The 22,901-nt window shown below is 32.9% G+C and overlaps 2 protein-coding genes across 3 annotated transcripts; both read left to right on the plus strand.

The window, feature by feature from the left end:
- The first annotated feature begins 935 nt into the window (after window positions 1-935).
- On the plus strand, window positions 936-7,786 carry LOC105631545 (ABC transporter G family member 36). Its single transcript, XM_089720769.1, has 21 exons — window positions 936-1,335; window positions 1,518-1,727; window positions 1,811-1,895; window positions 1,974-2,133; window positions 2,232-2,308; window positions 2,390-2,443; window positions 2,549-2,639; window positions 2,735-3,036; window positions 3,162-3,757; window positions 3,854-4,014; window positions 4,142-4,251; window positions 4,326-4,479; window positions 4,573-4,692; window positions 4,778-4,905; window positions 5,000-5,332; window positions 5,410-5,784; window positions 5,864-5,997; window positions 6,073-6,300; window positions 6,445-6,616; window positions 6,716-6,970; window positions 7,062-7,786. Exons 1-21 carry the CDS (start codon window positions 1,064-1,066, stop codon window positions 7,332-7,334), a joined length of 4,290 nt encoding a protein of 1,429 aa, XP_089576895.1. The 5' UTR covers window positions 936-1,063; the 3' UTR covers window positions 7,335-7,786.
- A 3,040-nt stretch (window positions 7,787-10,826) lies between these two features.
- Window positions 10,827-17,277, plus strand: NADP-ME4 (NADP-malic enzyme 4). Of its 2 annotated transcripts, none has more exons than XM_089720781.1 (20): window positions 10,827-11,131; window positions 11,671-11,954; window positions 12,710-12,830; window positions 12,945-13,019; window positions 13,322-13,473; window positions 13,578-13,683; window positions 13,828-13,893; window positions 14,270-14,365; window positions 14,478-14,549; window positions 14,705-14,788; window positions 14,884-14,982; window positions 15,278-15,325; window positions 15,447-15,500; window positions 15,611-15,709; window positions 15,810-15,899; window positions 15,992-16,069; window positions 16,237-16,311; window positions 16,403-16,493; window positions 16,632-16,760; window positions 16,870-17,277. In XM_089720781.1, the coding sequence occupies exons 1-20, from the start codon at window positions 11,105-11,107 to the stop codon at window positions 16,956-16,958; spliced, it is 1,935 nt and encodes a 644-aa protein (XP_089576907.1). In that variant the 5' UTR covers window positions 10,827-11,104; the 3' UTR covers window positions 16,959-17,277. The 2 variants fall into 2 exon arrangements, with proteins under 2 accessions (XP_089576907.1, XP_089576909.1); XM_089720783.1 differs by lacking the exon at window positions 10,827-11,131 and adding an exon at window positions 11,156-11,284.
- Window positions 17,278-22,901: the final 5,624 nt, after the last annotated feature.

The following is a 22,901-nucleotide window of genomic DNA, read 5'->3' on the forward strand; positions in this document are numbered from 1 at the left end:
GGTTAAGAAAAATTTAGTAACAATACAATCAACAATATTAGAAAAGATTAACCTATGACTAAACAATTTAATGGCATGTGTCTAAAGTAAATTTATATAACTGAAAATATAAACTATAATGAATAAAACGTTAAATTAATTTTTTTTTTTTTTATATTGATTGAAAAGTCATATATTTTGGATTAGACTGAACCAAATATAAGAAAAATAGAGAACTGAATTGAGAGTTTGAGAAGAGTGGATTATATATTACGCACATAACATATCCTGTTTGCATCATTCTTTTCATACCCTTTTACCAAAATTTAAAAATAATTAATTATTTCAACATTTTTTTTTTTAATTTCAGAAAATTCCCAAGTGGTGGGTCTGGTACTATTGGATTTTCCCAGTAGTATATGTACAAGACCAATATGGGTTTAAACCAGATTTCACGAGACCAGTTGCTGCAGAATTGGTTGCTTTCACCCTTTGTCTTTGCATTTCTTTATGTATTTGCCGTTTGCTGAGAATTTTTTAATCAAAAAGCTTCGAAAGGTTTGTGTTTGTGACTGCCAATTGATGTGTATATATATCCATATAGGCGGTCTGTTATAAGCCCAGGAACCACCAACATTTACTTATCGGATGTGGAATTTGTTCAAAGTACACTATGGTGCTATTTTCTTGCTCGCGAGGCATTGAGTGTAGTAATCCCTCCTATGACTATTTGAATAATATTAATTATGTCAAAACTGATGAGTACGAGAATGAATTGAATTGGATGTCCAATTCCAGATTTGAATCGGACATGCAATTGGTGTTGGAAATTGACCGGATAAATCGGTACATAAAATATGTCACTACCTTTGCATGGCACGGAACTCTGGAACCACTTATTTTTAATAATTGTAGTCAGTTTCTTTATCGACATTATCGTTTGATCAATAGTTTTGTGCTTACAGGACTCTTTTTCTACTTAGAGTCCTACATAAACAGAAACTTCATAAATTGTTATTTCAGCTTGTTTATTTAAAGAACAAGTTATTTGCTTTTGGCGCATAAGGGCCAAGAATAATTAGCTATGGAAGACGTCTTTGCGAGTGCTTCTCAATCAAGAAACGAGGATGAAGAAGCTCTTACATTGTCAGCTATACAAAAACTGCCAACTTACACTCGTTTAAGGACTGGCTTACTCAATTCTTTAGTAGAAAATAAAAACCAACAGTGCAAGTTGGTTGATGTTAGGAACTTTGATGATGTCAACGACAGGAACCAGTTTATTGAAAGAAATTTTAAGGTTCCTGAACAAGATAATGACACTTTCTTGACAAAGTTGAGAGCTCGTATTGACATGTGAGTTGTCTTAATTAATGGCATCATCTATTTTATTTATTTTCTCTCTGTTTTCCTTTTTTATTTGTTAGGCCTCTATTAGGGTTGCAAGAACTTTCAATCTCATTCTCTCGAGATGATTTCAGTATTACTAGATATTTCACAGATACTCATATATACAGAGATATTGATATTTAATTTAGGGTTGGAATCCAACTACCGAAAGTTGAAGTTAGATTTGAGCAACTAAAAATAGAAGCTGATTGCTATGTGGGCACAAGAGCTCTCCCAACTCTTTTGAACACTTCAAGAAATATTTTAGAATCAGCTGTTGGTTTGTGTGGGATCAGATTAGCCCAGAGAACAAACTACACTATCCTTAAGGATGTTTCAGGAATTATAAAACCGTCAAGGTACCTATTTCTGATATTCCATTACCATTTAGAACATTGCATAACAAAATTGTAATTTGCATAAAGCACCATTCTTTTTGCAGAATGACCTTATTGTTAGGTCCACCTTCATCTGGAAAGACAACTCTTTGCCTTGCATTGGCGGGAAAGTTAGATCCTACGTTAAAGGTTAGTTATTTCAAGTCAATTTGAGGGTTATTTTATGCAGTTAAATGAGTTTTGAATGTATCTGTGCTTGTGAATCAGGTACAAGGACAAATAAGCTACAATGGTCATCAACTTGATGAATTTGAGCCGAGAAAGACATCAGCCTACGTTAGCCAGAATGATGTACATTTAGGAGATTTAACGGTTAAAGAAACCTTTGATTATTCGGCAAGGTTTCAAGGAGTTGGTCATCGATATGGTAATAAATTAATCAAAAGTGAAATTAAATGAGCACACTTTTGCTTCAAACTTATTTTATTTCAACAACTAATGTTCATGTTGTTCTTTAAATTTTAGACCTGTTAACTGAGCTTGATAGGAAGGAGAAGGAAGCTGGCATTGCCCCTGACGCTGATGTTGATCTATTTATGAAGGTATTTTTAAGGAACTAAAATTAGTGAAGAACCCAAATAGTTACATTCAATAAACTAAAAATACTGTTTGTTTCTGTACAGGCAACCGCAATGGAAGAAGCAAAGAGCAATTTAATTGTTGATTACACTCTCAAAGTAATTTCATTATTCTACTGTTAACATACAGTTTTGATTTCGAACTCTATCGATCAATGATTAATAGTATTAACTAATTATAATTATATTTCCTGGATGTAACAGCTTTTGGGGCTTGACATTTGCAAGGACACAGTTGTGGGAGATGAAATGAGAAGAGGAATTTCTGGTGGACAAAAGAAAAGAGTAACAACAGGTTAATTATAATTATTTTTAATTTACAAATAAAACCTTTTAGCGTCTGCAAGAACATGTGGTGTAGCTGTAATTTCTTTCATGTTTTTTATGCAGGAGAGATGATTGTTGGACCTACAAAAACTTTATTTATGGATGAGATATCAACTGGTCTAGACAGTTCCACAACACATCAGATTGTTAAGTGCATGCAGCAAATTGTGCATCTTACTGATGCCACTGTATTAATGTCTCTCCTTCAGCCTGATCCTGAGACATTCGATCTCTTTGATGATATCATTCTGTTATCGGAAGGTCAGATTGTGTATCAAGGCCCTCGAGAGCATGTACTTGCATTTTTCGAGAGCTGTGGATTCAAGTGTCCCCAGAGGAAAGGCACTGCTGATTTCTTGCAAGAGGTAAAGCATATTACTTTGTTGCTGTTGGGATGCATTTAGAATCATCTAATGTAATTTATTTCACATTATTTTCTTAAGAGCCTTATTCTTTAGTCTAATGTGTTTTTTATTCACCTATTCTATAGGTCACATCAAAGAAAGATCAAGAACAGTACTGGGCAGATGATAGTAAGCCTTACCAATATATATCAGTTACTGAGTTTGCAAGACTGTTCAAGTTTTTCCGTTTTGGCCTCCAGCTTGACAATGAGTTTTCAGTTCCATACAATAAGGCTGCAAGTCATAAATCAGCTCTTGTATCCAAACAATACACAATCTCAAAACTGCAGCTTCTTAAAGCATCTATGGATAGGGAAAAGCTCTTGATGAAGAGAACTTTGCCTGTTTACATATTTAAGGGAGTTCAAATTACTATCGTTGCAGTCATTACAGCAACTGTGTTTTTGAAGACAACACTTAGCATCACATTCGATGATGGATCTCTATATGTTGGTGCAATTATATTTGCAATGATTGTGAACATGTTTAATGGATTTGCAGAGCTTTCTATGGCTATAAAGAGACTTCCTGTTTTTTACAAGCATAGAGATCTCCTATTTTATCCGCCTTGGGCATTCACCATACCAAATTTCTTGCTTAGAGTTCCATTTTCTGTTTTTTGTTCTATTATTTGGACTCTTGTGACATATTGGACTATTGGATTTGCACCAGAATCGAGCAGGTAAAATTATCATGTCAAGATTGGATCTGCACTAGTATGCATAGTGTTACTATTATGGTTAGTTGTATATACAATTTGTTTTTTTTTTCTTTGCAGATTTTTCAAGCACCTTCTGGTAATATTGTTGATTCAACAAATGGCTGCTGGACTATTTAGGCTCATGTCTGGAGTGTGCAGGACTATGATAATTGCACACACTGGAGGAGCACTTTCTCTCCTCATTTTGTTCCTTCTGGGAGGCTTTATGCTTCCAAAAGGTAAAAATTTTACTTTCTTGAGGGAATTGCATTAGCTTCATAAACTTATCCATATACTCCTATTTGATCTGTGCAATTAAGAATTCTCCTATCGCGAACTTACAGAATTGAGCTCTTATTGTAACAGGAAGAATTCCCGTATGGTGGACATGGGCTCATTGGATTTCACCTCTTTCTTACAGCTTCAAAGCCTTGACAGTCAATGAAATGCTTTCACCAAGATGGATGAATCGAATGGTATGTCTGTAATGCGAAATAATATACTACAATAAGAAAGATAAGTCATGGAATTAAATAAAATTGCATTTCAGGCAGCAGACAATGTTACCAAGTTAGGTGCATCAGTGCTGGAGACTTTTGGTGTAGAACAGAATGAAGACTGGTATTGGATTGGAGTTGCAGCGCTTCTTGGCTTCACAATTCTCTTCAATGTTCTGTTCACTTTCTCACTTATGTATTTAAACCGTAAGTTTGTTTTTATCTATGATTAAAATTTATCAAGAATCAATTTTAATCTTTCTTTCTTTCACCATTTTTAATACCATTTCTTGATAACAGCTCTTGGTAAGCCACAAGCAATTATATCTGAAGAAGTAGCCGATGAGCAATCTGAAAAGGAAGGATCACAAGAGAAAGAACTGAAAACAAAGATATCACCAACCAATGGAAACGGTGCAAGTAAGAATTGGAATTCTAAATCAGTTTGATATAGTTTATACTTAAAGTACTTCAGATTTACTGACGTCAAATTGTAATACTGAAGGTGAAATCCTGTCAGGACATAGTACAGAAGCGAAGAATGGAGTTTCTCCCAAGAGAGGAATGGTTCTTCCATTTCCACCTCTATCCATGTCCTTTGATAGTGTTAACTATTATGTGGATATGCCCTCGGTGAGAATCTTTCTTTTTTCTTCATATAAATAACGTGATAGTGTAAATCAGTTGATGTTTACCTACGTAACTACCTGAAATGCCTTTGTTTCAGGAAATGAAGTGTCAAGGAGTGACAGAAGACAGGCTGCAGTTACTTAAAGAAGTGACAGGAGCATTTAGGCCAGGAATCTTGACAGCTTTAATGGGAGTAAGTGGAGCCGGAAAGACAACACTAATGGATGTTTTAGCAGGCAGAAAAACTGGAGGCTATGTAGAAGGCGATATTAGGATTTCTGGATTCCCTAAAAATCAAGAAACGTTTGCAAGAATTTCAGGTTACTGTGAACAGACTGATATTCACTCTCCTCAGGTCACTGTCAGAGAGTCTTTGATCTATTCAGCTTTTCTTAGACTTCCTAAAGAAGTCAGCGACAAAGAAAAGATGGTAAGAATCTTGAATTTTAGAAACTCAAAATTCATTTTAGTCTACAACAAAGTTTTTAAATGGATTTTTGCCTTCAGGTTTTTGTAGAAGAAGTGATGGAATTAGTTGAACTGACCAACCTGAGACATGCACTAGTTGGGTTACCAGGAATAACAGGGCTATCGACAGAACAAAGAAAAAGATTGACAATAGCAGTTGAACTTGTCGCAAACCCTTCAATTATATTCATGGACGAACCAACTTCTGGTCTAGATGCAAGGGCAGCAGCAATTGTTATGAGAACTGTAAGAAATACTGTAGATACTGGAAGAACAGTTGTCTGCACAATTCATCAGCCTAGCATCGACATTTTCGAAGCCTTTGACGAGCTAGTACTAATGAAGAGAGGAGGCCAACTCATCTACTCCGGACCATTAGGCCAGCATTCTCACAAAGTGATTGAATATTTTGAGGTATGCATTAATTTTCCTTAAAACTATAGTTGATTAACAAAAATATAACTGATATATTTTCTCTTGTGGTTAATTTCAGGCAATTCCAGGAGTGCCTAGAATTAAAGAAAGACAAAATCCAGCAGCCTGGATGCTCGAAGCAAGCTCATCTGCAACTGAAGTTCGACTTCAATTAGATTTCGCTGAGCATTATAGATCATCAGCTCTGTATCAGTAAGTATAGAAATGGTAACCATTGTGAAATGTTATCAATGTTTTAGCTAACATTAAGATTCCTATATTTTATAGGCAAACCAAAGCTGCAGTAGAAGAATTGAGGACACCACCAACAGGGGCAACAGACCTATACTTCCCTAGTCAGTATTCACAATCTACATGGGGGCAATTCAAACTCTGCCTCTGGAAACAATGGTGGACTTATTGGAGAAGTCCCAATTATAATCTTGTTCGCTTCTTTTTTAGCCTAGTATCTGCTATTTTGTTGGGCACAATATTCTGGCAGGTTGGAATCAAAAGGTATAATTTTCAGTCTCCATTTTCTTTTCCTTTTTCTTTTTCTTTTTTTTTTTTTTTTTTTTTGGGGGGGGGGGGGGGTGGTTGGGGTTGCAGCGATAATGATAAGTTTTGTTTTCATCTTTTTTTTTTTTTTGAATTACTTAGAGAGGATACAACTGATTTAGCCATGATCATTGGAGCAATGTACGTATCAGTTATGTTCGTTGGAATCAACAATTGCAACACAGTGCAGCCTGTTGTAGCAGTTGAAAGAACTGTATTCTATAGAGAAAGAGCTGCAGGGATGTACTCAGCTTTACCCTATGCCATGGCACAGGTGAGACAAGGAAAAAAAAAAAAAAAAAAAAAAAAAACTCAGAAAAATTTAATTAATTGCATAAGTTTTTTCTGTAGACTAATTTTTTTCTTAATGCAGGTTTTTGTTGAAATACCATATGTATTCATCCAAACTACATACTATTCTCTTATAGTATATTCTATGGTGAGCTTCCAATGGACATTGGCTAAGTTCTTCTGGTTCTTCTTCATCACCTTCTTCTCCTTTCTCTACTTCACATACTACGGAATGATGACTGTTTCAATTACGCCAAATCAAGAAGCTGCAGCTATCTTTGCTGCCGCATTTTTTGCTCTCTTCACCCTTTTTTCTGGATTTTTCATCCCCAAACCAGTAAGTTCATTTCCATTACTTTCTTTCATTAACTATAAACTGAAGTCTTTGCTCGTTTAGACATGTTCGAAACCAATCTGTGACATTGCAGAGAATTCCCAAGTGGTGGATATGGTACTACTATATTTGCCCGGTGGCGTGGACTGTGTATGGATTAATTGTGACACAGTACGGTGATATTGAAGACACTATAAAGGTGAACGGAATAGAGCCAGACCCGAGCATCAAATGGTATGTGCAAAACCATTTTGGGTATGATCTCAACTTCATGGGTCCAACCGCTGCAATCTTGGTGGCATTTTGTGCCTTTTTTGCGCTGGTTTTTGCCTTCTGTATCAAGAAACTCAACTTCCAAACTAGATAGTTGAAGAAGAAAGTCCTACACTCTTCCGATTTATGTTGATTTTGGGCTTGGGTTTGGTCTTTTTTGGGCTTTGAATAGGTTAGGTTAGGTTACGTGAAGCCCAGTCAGAGCTCCCGGTTGTGATGTGAGAAGAACATGTCGGCTTACACGTGGGGCCCAATTAACAAGGGTAGACAGAAGTCTCGTGCACCGAATTTCGATAGAGAACCACAAAAGACATTATTCCTGTCTTTCTGACTCTCTCCTTCCCTTCTCTCAGCAACGTGTCCTGGCGTCCCCTTGAAATTACCAGTTTGCCATTATTTATTCAGTCATATATCACACCCCGCTCAGCTCTACCCAAAAACAATTGAATGTTATTCTATTTTTAATCCCATTTTAAATTTCGTAACTCATGTAATTTAATTTAATATAGTTTGATTGAAATTTATTAAATCATTTGGCTGTGTCAATTTGATCTATATGGCCTACAAAATCTTGAAGTAGACAAGCAACTAAATGATATCAACGCCTACCAATTTGATAGTGTAATTTAAAAAAAAAAAAAATCAATTCCAAACTCACCAGAAGAGTATTATTTGAAAAAAGAACCTCAATTTCGTGGAAATTCCTTAATAATAAAGTTTCTTTTAAAAAAAAAAAAAAGATTAATAATATGATTCTAAACTATTTATAAATGAATAAATATTGTAAATGGTCCTTAAAAATGAGTTTGTCAAATATGGAAGTCAAGTCACATGTTCCGGCAAAAAGCAAGGGGTCAATTTCTACCTAGAAATTGTAGCATTTGTGGACCCACCAAAAATGCCTACATGTTTTATCTCCCACCACTTGTGTGGTTTGGCAATTTTTATGAGTCGGACCTATCATTGAGCCGGTTGGGTCAAATTATAAATCAAAAGTGCATGTCAAATTTTGGATGCCGTTTTCTTGCATCAATTTAAAGTGTCATTTTTTTAATTTAAGAAAGAATTTATTAAAATTTTGCTTTTTCTTATACTTATTTATTGACATTAAGGAAAAAAAAACTAATTAGAACATACTTCACTGACTTTGTTAATTCTCTTTTATAAAAATATTCAGCAATATTAGCTCTTAATAAATATCGAATTCTTAATTTTAGAAATAAGAAAAAAAGAATGTCGAACCATTGATCCCAAATAAGTTGAAATATATTTATTATATAGATAAAAGAGAACTAATAGAAAGGTGAGACATACATCAGCAACACTTGCTTAGGAGGCCCTTTAATGCATATTAAGAAGAGGGAAATGTTTATAATTATATGGATAGAGATGATCTCCCTAATACTAAGGGCCAACTCTCACCTACCCTTGTTATTGCCCACAAGTATTTGGTTTCCCACCTAACCCTTACGACTCCATCGTTAATTGCTAGGCTCATCCAATGCCACAAAACTCTCTCGCCCTCACATTATCACATATATGCATGTACAGTACATAAATCTTTCAATGTCAATCATTTTCAGAATCATTTTCATTTTCAGGAAATTGATATTGATACATTTTTTGCCATGAGACATGTTTTTGTATAGGGATGTTATATATTATAAATCCATACTAGACAACACCAGTAATATAATTTAAATTTAGAGTAGAAAATTACAAATAATAAGGATAATTTTTTTTTTTCAAATTATTAAAGAGAAAATGTTGAAAGTGATAGCCTTAGCTTTTTTGGTAAATATAACAAGGATTGAAGGTGCAATAGTAATATAGTTGTCGTCCTTGTAGTTTTACTGTTCTTAAAGTTGGATGGGTTGGTTGCAACATCATTGCCTAGTGGAGGGACGGAGGAGGAGTTCTCAAGATGTGGTTGCTTAAGCCTCGCCCACAGAATTGTCCATTCTGTGTACTTATTGTTTTCAGGAAAAAACAGATTGGAGAAGGGCATCTAATGCTTTGGTTGGGGTATCAATCGAGCCAGGTAAGGTCGGTTTGGTCTGGTTCGATTCAGATTAAATAAATTCAAACTTTTCATGAATTTTATCGGTTTTATTGGATCAATTATTTTAAGTACCAGTATTAATTATGGATTATATTGGATCAATAAGCAAAATTCAACTAATTATAATATTGGAATGTTGAATTTTGCTTTTCTCCCATTGATAAAAATATTGGAATGTTGTTTTCAAATATTTTTCTTCAAGAAAATGACTAACTTGTGCTAATGCTTCATTTTTTTTTTTTTTTTAAAGTCTGAAAAATGATTTGGAATAAGAGTATGGTGATATAATTTTATATTTGTTATATTCGGCAACAGCTTTTTAAATAATTTTGAACGTATACTGGTTGGTAATATAGTGTTTCAACTACCTTTTAAAAGTTAAAATAGCATTGTATAAACGTTTAATCCTGAAAAACTATTCATACAACTACTATTTACTCAAATAGCTAAAATATTATTAAAATAATTGATCGCTATCAAGATAATTAATTTTACAAAACAGACTCATTGTATCGGTTAATTTTACTAAACAGACTCAGTTGTATGGGCGGAAGAAATTTATCTTTCAGTGAAGCCCCAAAAATGCAGGAAAATCTTGTCATTCTTGATTCCCGTAGAGGAGAAGTTCCCATTCATGACATTTGCATAACAGCCATGAAAATCAATATTTTTGATGGAGAATCTTAGGTTGGTAATAAGGGAAGGACAAGACTCTTCTGCTAATCTCAAGGTACTCCAATCCTACAATTACCATAAAAACAAATCTCTCATCTCATAAATTTTCTCTTTTTATAATCAGAATTAACAAAATGCTTGAAATAAATATAAGTAAATGAAATTAATTTGAAAAACATAATATTTGATTCTAGCTACTTGTCTTGATATATAATAGCCTTGACTTTACCTTAAATGATTAATTAATCAACTTAACTATATATTTTCTTTTTGAGAATAGCTAGATTTTTTTAGGAAAAAAAATTTCATTTATATCTAAAATTTAGGAAAATAAAATGATTTTCTGAGATTTAAGCAGTTGAAAGATCCAAAATACTTAGATAAAATAGTGAAAATTTTAATATACCAGGATGAATTACTTAATATATGAAAATATAGAAACAAAAAATTAATTTTTTCCTTTTAATTCATATGTATATAAAATTAGTCTTATAATATCACTAGACTTAACAACTTAAATCTCAAATACTAGATAGATAGATAATTTGTTTATGAATCCAAATAATATGGATAAAATAATATAATTTTTAAAATATAAGGACAAAGTTATTAATTATGTCAAATAACAATAATAAAAATATAATTGTCCCACAATTGTATTAGATTGGTTTGATGTAATGTATGGGCTCACGCACACACGGGTGTAGGTAATTCACTCTTACAAATCTAAACCCCAAACTCAGAACGGGGTCCCACATGAAACTTTAGGACACACCGGTAATATTTGGACAAAAGCAGTTGCACGCATGTCATTTTATGAAGAGGGAAAGGGAGTTCAGACACGTTTTTAGCTTCCTTCGCTGCCATTTCTCCATCTTCCTCCTCTCTCTGTCTCCCTGCCCCGTTAAGTAGAGAGAGAGAGAGAGAGGGCGCAGAAAGAGGGAAGCCCAGTGCTAGGACAAGCTTTTATAAATTTCCTCCTAAAGACTCTCTCTACTCTCTCTCTCTCTCTCTCTCTCTCTCTCTCTCTCTGTTTTTTTTTTTTCCTTTGTTTTCTATTTTCCTCTGCGGAGTGAGAGTGTTTTTAGAACGCGAAAGACTCTGTCTTTCTCCACATTTCCTCCGCCATGATCTCGTTGAATAGCAGTTTCCTGGTAAATAAACCATACTCATTTCTCTATTTACAGTTTCATGCTCACGCACTTGCATTAATGAATCAAAGAATCTAGCATTTTACATCTTGTATCGGCAACTTCGTAGATTATTCTGTTTTTGTTTTTGCTTTCTCTTTAGCTGATTTTGCATTTGTGAGTATGTTTGTTATATCTGGATTATTTAAGAAGAACCGAAAATTACTTAACTTTTAATTTTTTTTTTTTTTGAAAATATTGTAGATTAACCGTATCTGGGCTTTGTCTTCTCATCCATTTCGCTATCTATCCTTGTTCACTTATAGATTTTGTTTTGAATTCAAATGCACGGATATTTTTCTCTACTTCTCTAAACATTTTGCAATTAATTATTTTAATTAAGATTTACAACCCCTTTTCATGATTTCCATTTTCTGGGTCTCTTTATTTATCGAGTTTTTTTATGTTAATAATTTATTGATGATTGCCATTATTAACTTAAAGCAAAAAATAAATTTTGTTTATTTCCTAATTATTATTCGTTTATGGTTTGTGTTAAACAGAGTAACACGAGCATCTCAGGCTCGTGTAGCCCTTTCTCAGGGAAACAGAAAGGACTAGTACCTACAGCTCCTTCAACATTAAAAGTAGTGGCTTTGAATCCTAATAGGGATCGGAACGGCAGCGTTGTAATGGAGAGCTCACTGCAGGAAATCAGAGATGGAGCTTCCGTACTTGACTTCGACTCTGACAAAGCCACCGTTACTGGTGGCGTTCGTGATGTGTATGGAGAGGATACAGCCACCGAGGACCAGCTTGTCACGCCATGGTCCCTTTCTGTTGCTAGGTAAGTTCTGATTTTATCAGTCAAAATCGATGTGAAGATCTCCTCTTGGTTTTTTCTTTCATTTTCTTTTACTAATTCAGTCACGCCATGATCTCGATGATATCGATGTTTTTAGCGTGTTGTGTGGTCGATACTTGATGTATTGCACAAGTTTGTGTTACTTTGTGGCTCCGTTTTGGTTAGGTTGGTTCTTTTATTTATTTATTTTGGCGTATTATTTTGGAAGCAACTATTGGTTTGACAATAATAGTAATATTTGAAAGGATAAATACTGTATTTGTGAAAATTAGACATTCATTTCTGAATTATCTCTTTCTTTTCTCAAAGAGAAATTTGTATATTTATCTACTATATTATCTTATTATTTTTCGGTGTTTGTGATTCCTTATAGATTCTTGTTCTTATGCAATCCTATTTGTTCTTCTTTTCTTTTTATTTTTACCCTACTTGATTCTTTTCATAAATAAATGAAATAGTGTCAGGGGCATAATAATTTAAGGATTCTTGCAGTTGTCTCACAACCATAGAACCTGTTAAGACTTTTTTTTTCTTTTTCTTTTTCTTTTGTTTTTTTTTTGTCCCTTGTGCTTTGTAGAAGAAAGGACTTGCATAGAGTATTTTAGCAGTTTTTACTTAAGTTATTCAATTTTCATTTGGAGCTTTCAGTTTATGCATTCTTTCTTCATGTTTTTGATTGCCATAAGATAATCTGAATCTGTTATACTGTTTTTTCTTTTACATTTCTTATTCTGCAGTGGGTACTCTTTGTTGAGAGATCCACATCACAACAAGGGGCTTGCCTTCAATGATAAAGAGAGAAATGCCCACTACCTGCGAGGCCTTCTTCCACCAGCAGTCGTTTCTCAGGAGCTCCAGGTTATTTACTTGCCGGCCTTTGGTTCATTGTATCTAGCTTTGTAGTTTTTTATTTTTCTCCCTTCTCTATTTAATATGAAATCTGATGAAACTTTTGGCCCCTCTACTTGCCAGGTAAAGAAAATGATGCACATTATTCGCCAGTATCAATTTCCACTGCAAAAGTACATGGCTATGATGGACCTTCAGGTAACAGCAAAGTTTATTTGTCTCTAGGCTGTAAATTTTACCTGTATCCATGCTTCAATGTACATAGCCAACTGATTTGTTGAACAATTAGGAGCATTGAAAATGCTGTTACTTAATGTTGTCTCCAAATATTATAGACCTAAGTAATATCATGTTCCTTAGTCTGCTTCGCTTATTTTTTCTAGTGTAACTGAAACTATGGCGAGCATGCCCTTTTCCAGAATTACTGTTTTAAATGTTACTGCTGACCTCCAGCTTTATTTTATGGAGAATATGAAACAAATATACCACCTTTATTGCAGGAGAGAAATGAAAAACTTTTCTACAAGCTTCTCATTGAGCATGTTGAAGAGATGCTCCCTATTGTTTACACTCCAACTGTTGGTGAGGCATGCCAGAAATATGGAAGTATCTTTGGACGTCCTCAGGGTCTTTACATCAGTTTGAATGAAAAGTAAGTACCATACAATATGTTTTATATTTATTTTTGTGGAACTCAATTTCTATTGCAATGCTTTCTTGCTGTCCGTGGTCTAGCTGATGGTTCCTCTTTTACAGGGGTAGAATTCTTGAGGTGTTGAGGAACTGGCCTGAGAAGAATATTCAAGTTATTGTTGTGACTGATGGTGAACGGATTTTAGGGCTGGGGGACCTTGGCTGTCAGGTGAGCTCTGTCTAAATGCACTCTCAAAAGTTACTTTGATGCATCCTTTTGCGCATTTTTCTTTGGCTCTGTCACACGCAGATGCACATGCATGCACTTGTAAGGAATTTAATTCACTTGGTTGGTGACACTTAATGTTCTCAGGGCATGGGGATACCTGTGGGGAAACTTGCTTTATATACAGCACTTGGTGGAGTTCGTCCTTCAGCTGTAAGTATCGACTTAAAAACTATTTCCAACCTTCTATTGTTAGTTACTTTTGTTCTTTTTTTTTTTTTTTTCTTCTTTTTGACATACCCAAGCAAAAATTGTCATGGAGTGTTGCTTTCTTTCAACTGAAGTCAGGGGCATGTTTGATATACCTTCTTAGGTCAGGCCTTCATGGTAGAATGTCCATAATTCTGTCAACCATCATTTTTAGGATTGAATGATGGTATTTAGCACTTACGGTGTTTTTTTCTTTGTTTGATGATGGCAATGCCTGCCTGTATTTGCTGTATATGAATGGGACAATTGACAATTGTTGAAAAGTTTTGCATCTTGTCATCATTTCCTTGATTATTAACAAAAAGAATACCAACTGCAGTGCTTGCCTGTGACCATCGATGTGGGTACCAACAATGAGAAGCTGTTAAATGATGAGTTCTACATAGGGCTTAGGCAGAGACGAGCTACTGGACAGGTACCTGATATGTGTTCCCCCAACTTGGCTAGACTTATGTTTAGGAGGTTCATTATAGATACTGCATGCTTTCCCGTCATACTGAAGTGAGTTGCTGTTTTTTCCATTTCAGGAGTATTCTGAACTGCTACATGAATTCATGACTGCAGTCAAGAAGAACTATGGTGAGAGAATCCTTGTTCAGGTAGTTAGCCATGGGCAAAGAGTCTGATTATCTTTGTTTATTTATGCTTTCATTTCTGCACTTGTTTATTAGTTTGATTTTGCGTGTCTAATTTTGTATGGGTAGCCAAAAGTGTAGCTTTTAATTTTTGTTATAATCTGCATATATTTCTGCAGTTTGAAGACTTTGCAAATCACAATGCTTTTGATCTGCTCGCTAAATATGGTACAACACATCTTGTTTTCAATGATGATATTCAGGTATTTTTTTTTTTTTCTTTTTACATATACAATTGCAATATTTAGCACCTAGGAATGATACAGCTCTTATACTTAAATACAATGTTTCATTCCAGGGCACAGCATCTGTGGTCCTTGCAGGGCTTATTGCAGCACTGAAATTACTTGGTGGAACTCTAGCTGACCATAAATTTTTATTTCTTGGTGCTGGAGAGGTGAGCAGATAATAATTGTGCTGATAATTCTTAATAGTTTGGTTAATAACCCTTGTAATAAGTAAGCAGGGAGAATCCTGAATCAAAATGTAGATTTATGGAAGTTTATGAACACGTAAGCTGATAAAGGGAAAAAAATAAATTGATTACTTCATTTACGCAGCATATATATATATATATATATATATTATGATTCTTTAAGTATAATGAATGAACTACTTCCTCACCTTGGCTACATTTATCAACCCAGCATCTCTTTCTAATTTTGCGAGTCTCACTTTGTTGCCGATCACAGGCTGGCACTGGAATTGCAGAACTCATTGCCCTTGAGATGTCCAAAGAGGTCTGTCAGCACCATTTTTATTTATTTTTTTTCTAATTATTTTTTACTCAGATATGATTATGAGAGTAATTGATGTGAAACAGATGTAAGCAACTATAATTTTTTCACTACTTGAGTGCAGAACAACATGCCAGTGGAAGAGACTCGCAAGAAGATTTGGCTTGTGGACTCAAAGGTAGAAAAAAAAAAATCTGTTCTGATTCTAGCTGATTGAAGGAAAATGATCATTAGCTACATGTTCTGTCTTTTTATATCTGTTAAATTCATACTCAAATTCCTTTGCAGGGTTTAATTGTTAGTTCTCGTATGGACTCGCTACAACATTTTAAGAAGCCCTGGGCTCATGACCATGAACCTATGAAGACACTTCTGGATGCTGTCAATGTACAACCTCTCTCTCACTCTCTCTCTTCCCTTCCGACTCTCCCCTTGCAGAGCGAATCAAAAACTGTCTTATAATCTCTTTTCTTGTCTGATTCATCAGGACATTAAGCCAACAGTGTTGATTGGAACATCTGGAGTAGGAAGAACATTTACTAAAGAAGTGGTTGAGGCTATGGCCTCCTTCTATGAAGTATGGGTCTTCCTTTCCAGTTACTTTAGTTTAATCAAAACTATGAACTGGTTGAACTATAAAATAACCATATTTTGCTTGACTACCCGCAGAGACCCATAATTCTTGCTCTATCCAATCCAACTTCACAGTCTGAATGTACTGCTGAAGAAGCTTATACATGGAGTCAGGTAATACAAACATACAGCTGGTTTGTGTTATTTACCCACACAAATTTAACCTATAACATTGCTTTTCCCATAAAAAAATTCTTTTCGATATGATCGTGATGCAGCCTTCTATTGGACTGCTACATTATCAATTGGTTCTAAAAATTCCTGCTCATTGTTACTGGCAGGGTCGTGCCATTTTTGCTAGTGGAAGCCCATTTCCCGCTGTTGAATACGAGGGGAATACTCATGTGCCTGGTCAGGTAGGAAGCTTGATAATTTAAATGGTTTTCTTAGTTGAGAAATTTGATCCATTGGAGATTGATATTCTTTTTCTTTTTCTTTGTCATTCAGGCAAACAATGCTTACATTTTCCCTGGATTTGGTCTGGGTTTAATAATGTCCGGCACAATCCGTGTTCATGATGATATGCTTCTGGCAGCATGTAAGTGAACAAAAGAATACAAGTTTTTGAGAAATGTACCTGAATTTGCTCAAATAGAAAGGTGTTAGGAGATGGCTCTGGAGTTTTAATCCGGGATCTTTAACTATTTCCATGTTTGTGCTTATTTCATTGGTGCAGCGGAAGCTTTGGCTGCACAGGTGAGCCAGGAGAACTTCGACAATGGACTGATATACCCACCATTTACAAACATCAGAAAGATTTCAGCACATATCGCTGCCAATGTGGCTGCTAAAGCTTATGAACTTGGTGAGTCCTTTATTTACCAAGTAAAATTCAGCTTATCCAAGATCTGCATATATAATTCTTAACATGTGACACTCTTATAACTACCGGCTTGCAATTATCTCGTCTACAGGTTTGGCTACCCGTCTCCCTCAGCCTAAGGACCTTGTGAAGTATGCTGAAAGCTGCATGTACAGTCCTGCCTACCGAAGCTACCGGTGAAAGTGGCAGAAGTTAAAATTCCCTTTCTGATTCTAAACCTCCACCCCGTGATGATGAAGAAAATTCAAAGAAAAAAAATAGAAGACTAGAGGATCACTTTTAGTCTGACATGAAAAGCTGTTATTCTTTGTTTTTTTCATACCCTTTCTGATTCAGTTTTTATTATTAATGTCTTCTTTTGTGTTATCCTGTAACTGCCATTTGGCGGAAAAGTAGCACAATAGGTGCTGGTAGTTGGATCAACATAGCATGGAAAAGTTATTGTGGACTTTCAAAAAAAGTTTCTCACACGGAAATGAAATTCATTGGTGTTCTTTGACTTCTAAGCTACTCAGAGAATACGTATACTGTAAGCAATGGAAATCTTGAATTATGGAATTTGGCAGTAGTTGACCAAATGAATTCATTTCAAAAGACCAAGTCAGTGAGGCTTCTGCTTTCACGAAACTTCAGCTTAATTTCATAAGCCTATTTTTTAAGAAGTGGGTTAAGTAAGGTGGAAGATTTGGAATTGGCGTTCTTTTTTTGTTTTTTTCTCCCATGCTCTTGTATCTCACAAGATAGCAGGCGTCGTTTTGGGTGGGGGTGGTTTAAACTTTAAAGGGATCGTGGTTGTCGTTTATCTAATTGTCCTCCAGAAGCGACCAGTCCTTGAAAACTACGGAGAAGATCGTTCCGGAATAAATTAAAATAAAATGTCATGGTGTAATTACTATATTGGCCTCCAGAAACAAAATCCAGTCCAAATAGTTAGCGTTGGATAAAGCCCGATTTTAGAATCCAAACGTGGACTGATGTCTAGTTGGGAAGAGTCAAATCCGGTCTCCATCTCACTGGATGAACAAGTAGAATTTTGCTTAGTCCAATTGCCAAAACTTCAAATCAGCGTTCAATGTTCAAAATTGATCTATATTTATGGAAATATGCGAAAACGCCAAATTTTAACTGGAAAATATTTTATTATTTTATTAAAGTATATTTATTCAATATTTTCCTGCAATTAATAGTTTAATTGTCATTTTTAAAGAATTACCACTTTTATTATTCAATATTCAATATTTTTTTTACTGGGGTATCGGTTAAGGGAAATTCAAACCCACCATGGAAGTCCGTAGCTCAGAATGAATGAAAGAGTCAAAAATGGAAGCTCATTTTGAAGACTGTATTATCTTGGAAAAATCCGCCATTTTCACTTTCATGGAAGGTGGTTTGGTTACAGCTTAGGATAATAAATCTGTATTCCTTTTCATGAAAATTACAAGACATTTTCATTTAATTTCACATTTGCACCTTTCTATCTTTAGAGAATACTATCAGTATTTGAGAGAGAGATATTTTAGAAGAGGAATAATTATCCTTAACTTATATAGAAAAAATTAAAAATGTGTGGGCCAATTTGAGTAGAGTAGGTTTTTTAATAATTAAATAATTAAAAATGAGGGCGGCTATTCATGAATAAATTGCGGTCGAGATTTTGGTCAGAACTGTCAATTCCTTTTGATTTTGTTATGCATGCCACGCTTTTCTTTTCTCTCTCTCTCCTTTTCTTTTTCTCATTTATGGATTTAGAATGGTAGTATTGAAATAAATTCCTCCAAGCTCAGCAATTTTAAATATTACGTTCTAAGTTTGTGAAGGATATAAGAGGAAAGAAAATTAAGAAATAAAACAATACAACTGATGGTACTCCTGACAAGATACTTTACTTTCTGTTGTTATACAGATTAAAAAAAGAAAAATTACTATAGTACGTAATTTTATTATCATAATTTTTTATTATAAATATCTCAATACGAATAATTATTATATTAAAATGATAAGAATTATATGGATAATATAATTTGAAAAATATAAATTACAATTAATGAAAGTAAAAGACATCGTTAATTTTTCAAAATTTAAGGGAAAAAAAAAGTAGAAGAATAAGATTACAAAAAAACATATCAACAAAGTAAAACTGATTTAAAAAAGTAATGAATTAATCATTCTAAAATAAATAATAAATTAATGAAAATTATTAAAAATAAGATAAAATTTAATAAGGGCATAACGATCAATTTAAACATTTAAATATCAAGAGTAAAAATTCTTTTATATATTTTTTCTTATTTTCCTTTAATATTTTATTTCCTCCCTAAATTGCTATTGAAAACTCTAAAATTTAAATTCCTCACATTATATACTGAAAATAGTAACCTCGTAGTGATGATGATTGGGATGCATGCCAAGCTTTTCTTTCTTTTTATTTATTTTTGCTTATCAAGTGACCCATGAGGTCAAATTGGCCATTATTTATTTCAACTATACAAATATTCTTATAATTTATATCTAAATATATGTTGATTATTTTTTAAATAAATATTGAAGGTTAGGAGAAGTAGAATAATAAATTGAGCGGGTCGTTAATTTTTTTTTGTCACATTTGAGAAATTTGTTTACTTTAAAATCCTTATCACATTTGTTGTTTCAACGAGTAATAAATATTTTTTTCATATTTACAATTGATATATGACCAATAAATATTGATTTAATCTAATAATTTTCTTAGAGAATTAGTAATTAAAAATAATATAGTCAATTTACTCTATGATTTATTATAATTTAGACAATTTATTAAGGGACCTGAAATTTTAAATATAATAAATATTACATTAAAGTTATATAATCAATTTATTTTATATATTTTATACATAATAGAAAATCAATTAGAGCACGTCTAACCGGTTATTTCTTAATAAAGTCTATCTCTGAGATATTCCTGGAAGATAACATTCTTTAAGTAAGTCTTTATTTCATTTTCAAATTGTATGATAAAAAGAGAGTTGCTTGCCTCTTTCTATGTTATCTTCTTGGAGATAATAAAACACGGTATTATTATTAATAAAAAGTCTGCAAAGATTGACTTTGCCTTTCACTTTGTCTATCATCTAAACTAAATCATGATCCGCCACGTGGCTGACTGTAGCCTGCACTATATCTACTGACTACTGCTTTCACATGTCCGCACTGACTTTAATGTCTATATATACATGTTTTTTCCATTTTGCCTTTAGATAAGGTTTTGCTCGTTATCAGATAAAAGCGCAAACCGACTTAGACGAGGGTATATTAGATTAAAATTTTATTAAATTTTAAAAGATTTTAAAATTTTAATTTAATTTAGATTTTTTGAAATTTATTAAAAATTTAAGATATTCAATTCAGACTCTTATTAGATCTATAAAAATATGATAGTATTCAATTATAACTTTTTAAAAGCTTATATAAATTTGATGCTATTCAAAAAATTATTAATTTGGAAGGATTTTATAAAATTATTGATTTCAAAAATTATTGATTTCGTTGGATTTTAAGGTGCTAAGTATAAATAAAAGAGTCATTCATAAATTCATTTTCCAACTCAAAAATTTTAAAAATCTTTTAAAATTTAACAGAGTCTTAATCCAATACACGCATTAATAAGGATGGAAGCCGAGCGAGCACCCACGAATTAAACAAATTCGTTTAAAATTTTACTACTTGTATCCGTTCTAAATTCATTTAAATACCCATATGTGAACCTGTTTAAATTTTAATATCTATCCAAAACGCGTCTGAAATACCTCTTAAACGGGCAGGGTGCTCGCAAATATTAAACTATTCAAATTTGAATTTATTTAAAATACATTTTTTACTAATAGATAGGGTGCCCATGATAGGGTACCTGCAGGTATCATTATCGAACCTGTTTAATATAGCGATTAATGGATAGCGGGTATCTAAATATTTATACACATACCCTACCTGTATCCATTATGGGTAGTAATTTCACCACTCATATCTATTATGGACAGTAATTTATCCGTTACAAACCATTTTATAACTATCCATATTCTCTTTAAATGGATCGGAGCAGAACAAGTATCCTAGATCTTAAGATGTAAAACAATGTATTAATTATTGGATTAGTTTCAAATTAATTCATGTGATGAGAATTTGATATTGTGATAAAAATTAATATTAATGTTGCTTCAATTTTCAGAATTTATTTGATATTTTTTGATTTCAATTAAATAATGATTTAATCAAATAAAAAATTGAAAAAGTTTTGAAATAGTCAAAGAGCCGAAGAATACAATCTGTCATTATTATGGCTGAACCACTAGGCTCCCTCAGCTATAAGCAACGGGCCGTACATCATTTTTAAATTAATATAAAACTGCCTCTTTATGCAAGCTCTGGTAGTTGGTATAGGTCCTGGCTAGCGGTGATTGCTAATTTTCGGTTTCAAATATATAAATGGATTTTCCGAGGAGATAGTCGTCGTTCAGTCAAGGGATAAGAAGTCTGTAGTTTTCTGACTACATTGTGAGTATTCTGGGAGCACAAAATGGTTGCTGGTGATTTTGGCCATTGCAGATCTTTCACTGTCTGCGGCGGTAAGGTTTTAATAAAGAAAAAAAAAACGATTTGGAGAATATAACATATTTACTTTTTGATTCCTGATTATTTTTCAATTTTTCAAATGGACTCCAAAATCTTTTAATTTGTTCAATTAGATCCTGAAATTAATTTTGATTAGATATAGAAAAATCACTACAATTCAATCAAAGTCAATCAAAATCTATAAAAAAAGGCTCACAAATTCCTTAAAACTATATGTAGAATTCTAGTATAATCTATAGAAATTTTAAAAAATCCTTCAATTCCATCAAACTGAACAGTTTTTGAAAAAATCTTACACAATCCTACTCAAATACATCTCCTAAAATTATAAAATTATGAATTTAAATATTATAGAGTAACTTACCAAATCACATCTGGTCAGTATGATATAGTATGATATCGTGTTGTTAAATAAAAAAATATCTCTTCCATATACATATATAAAATTATGGCTATAATACAAATATGATAATCTATAATTACAATAATTAGGTAGTGGCAGTGACAAAAACAATGAGTTTTTAAAATAAATTAACTAGCTATAGGGCCATCGATACTAAAATATTGCTCTAAGTTTATCATGTTTAGGATTTAATAATATTTTGATAATTTGATATTAGGATTGATCACGGTATATATAAAATAGTTTATCACTCTTTTCGATAATATAACTTATGTTCTCACCTTTATAGGGTTTGAGATTGCTTAATATTTTAACTAACATCTTGCTGGTTGATCGATAATATTTTAGTAAATACTATCAATTTATTAATTCTTTAATTATAAAATAAAAAAATCATAAAAATTTTATTGATGATGATAATTTTTTTTTCTTTTTTAGTTTTTGCATCATCCATTAATTTGAAAAAGAACAATTCGAGCATCATTTGCAAAACTTCAGGCTTGCTTTTCTAAATTAAATAGCATTATCTCTTGTTAGTGTTAACATAATCCGTCATGGCAAATAAGAATAAACTCCTTTGCTTGTGCTTCCACAACTTGTAACCATATTATATTGTTATTATAAATAAATTATGGCAATTGCAATTGGATGATTATCCAATTATAACTCAAATCTTTGAAAATGACATTTATTTATAATTATAATAATAAAACATGACAAAGTAAAACTAATATGATAAAATCTCGATGATCATATAATAGTTAGTAATTAGCAAGTTTTATCATTCTGTAATCTCTCTGCTTTTCTTATCATAACAATTATTTTTTATTACTTAAGTTCAGCCGTTGATTTTTTTTTTTTATTCCAAATCAACATATAATAATATTTTTGTGAGTAACAAAATTCTAAAAAAAAAAAAAATCAATTGACCTTTTTTTTTTCTCAACGTTCATCTGGCATGATTAAATTTTTTTAGTATTGCATAATTAAAATTTAAAGTCTATTATAATGTATAAAATTGGACACTTCTATTATATGAGCATAACAAATGGTATTTTTTTTTTTTTTATTGAATAAGACTTTTGCCACTTGCGTATGGGTGGTCTATAACTCAA

This window comes from Jatropha curcas, chromosome 1 (assembly GCF_041381405.1).
Source record: "Jatropha curcas cultivar XTBG-Jc1 chromosome 1, XTBG_Jcur_1.0, whole genome shotgun sequence".
NCBI lineage: Eukaryota > Viridiplantae > Streptophyta > Magnoliopsida > Malpighiales > Euphorbiaceae > Jatropha > Jatropha curcas.

Coding starts and splice junctions, on each gene's coding strand:
- LOC105631545 (XM_089720769.1), top strand. CDS start 1,064: ATGGAAGACGTCTTTGCGAGTGCTTCTCAATCAAGAAACGAGGATGAA. Junction 4,015..4,141: donor AGGCTTTATGCTTCCAAAAG/GTAAAAATTTTA, acceptor TTATTGTAACAG/GAAGAATTCCCGTATGGTGG. Junction 5,333..5,409: donor TCAGCGACAAAGAAAAGATG/GTAAGAATCTTG, acceptor TTTTGCCTTCAG/GTTTTTGTAGAAGAAGTGAT.
- NADP-ME4 (XM_089720781.1), top strand. CDS start 11,105: ATGATCTCGTTGAATAGCAGTTTCCTG. Junction 14,789..14,883: donor TTTTCAATGATGATATTCAG/GTATTTTTTTTT, acceptor GTTTCATTCCAG/GGCACAGCATCTGTGGTCCT. Junction 16,312..16,402: donor ATACTCATGTGCCTGGTCAG/GTAGGAAGCTTG, acceptor TTTGTCATTCAG/GCAAACAATGCTTACATTTT.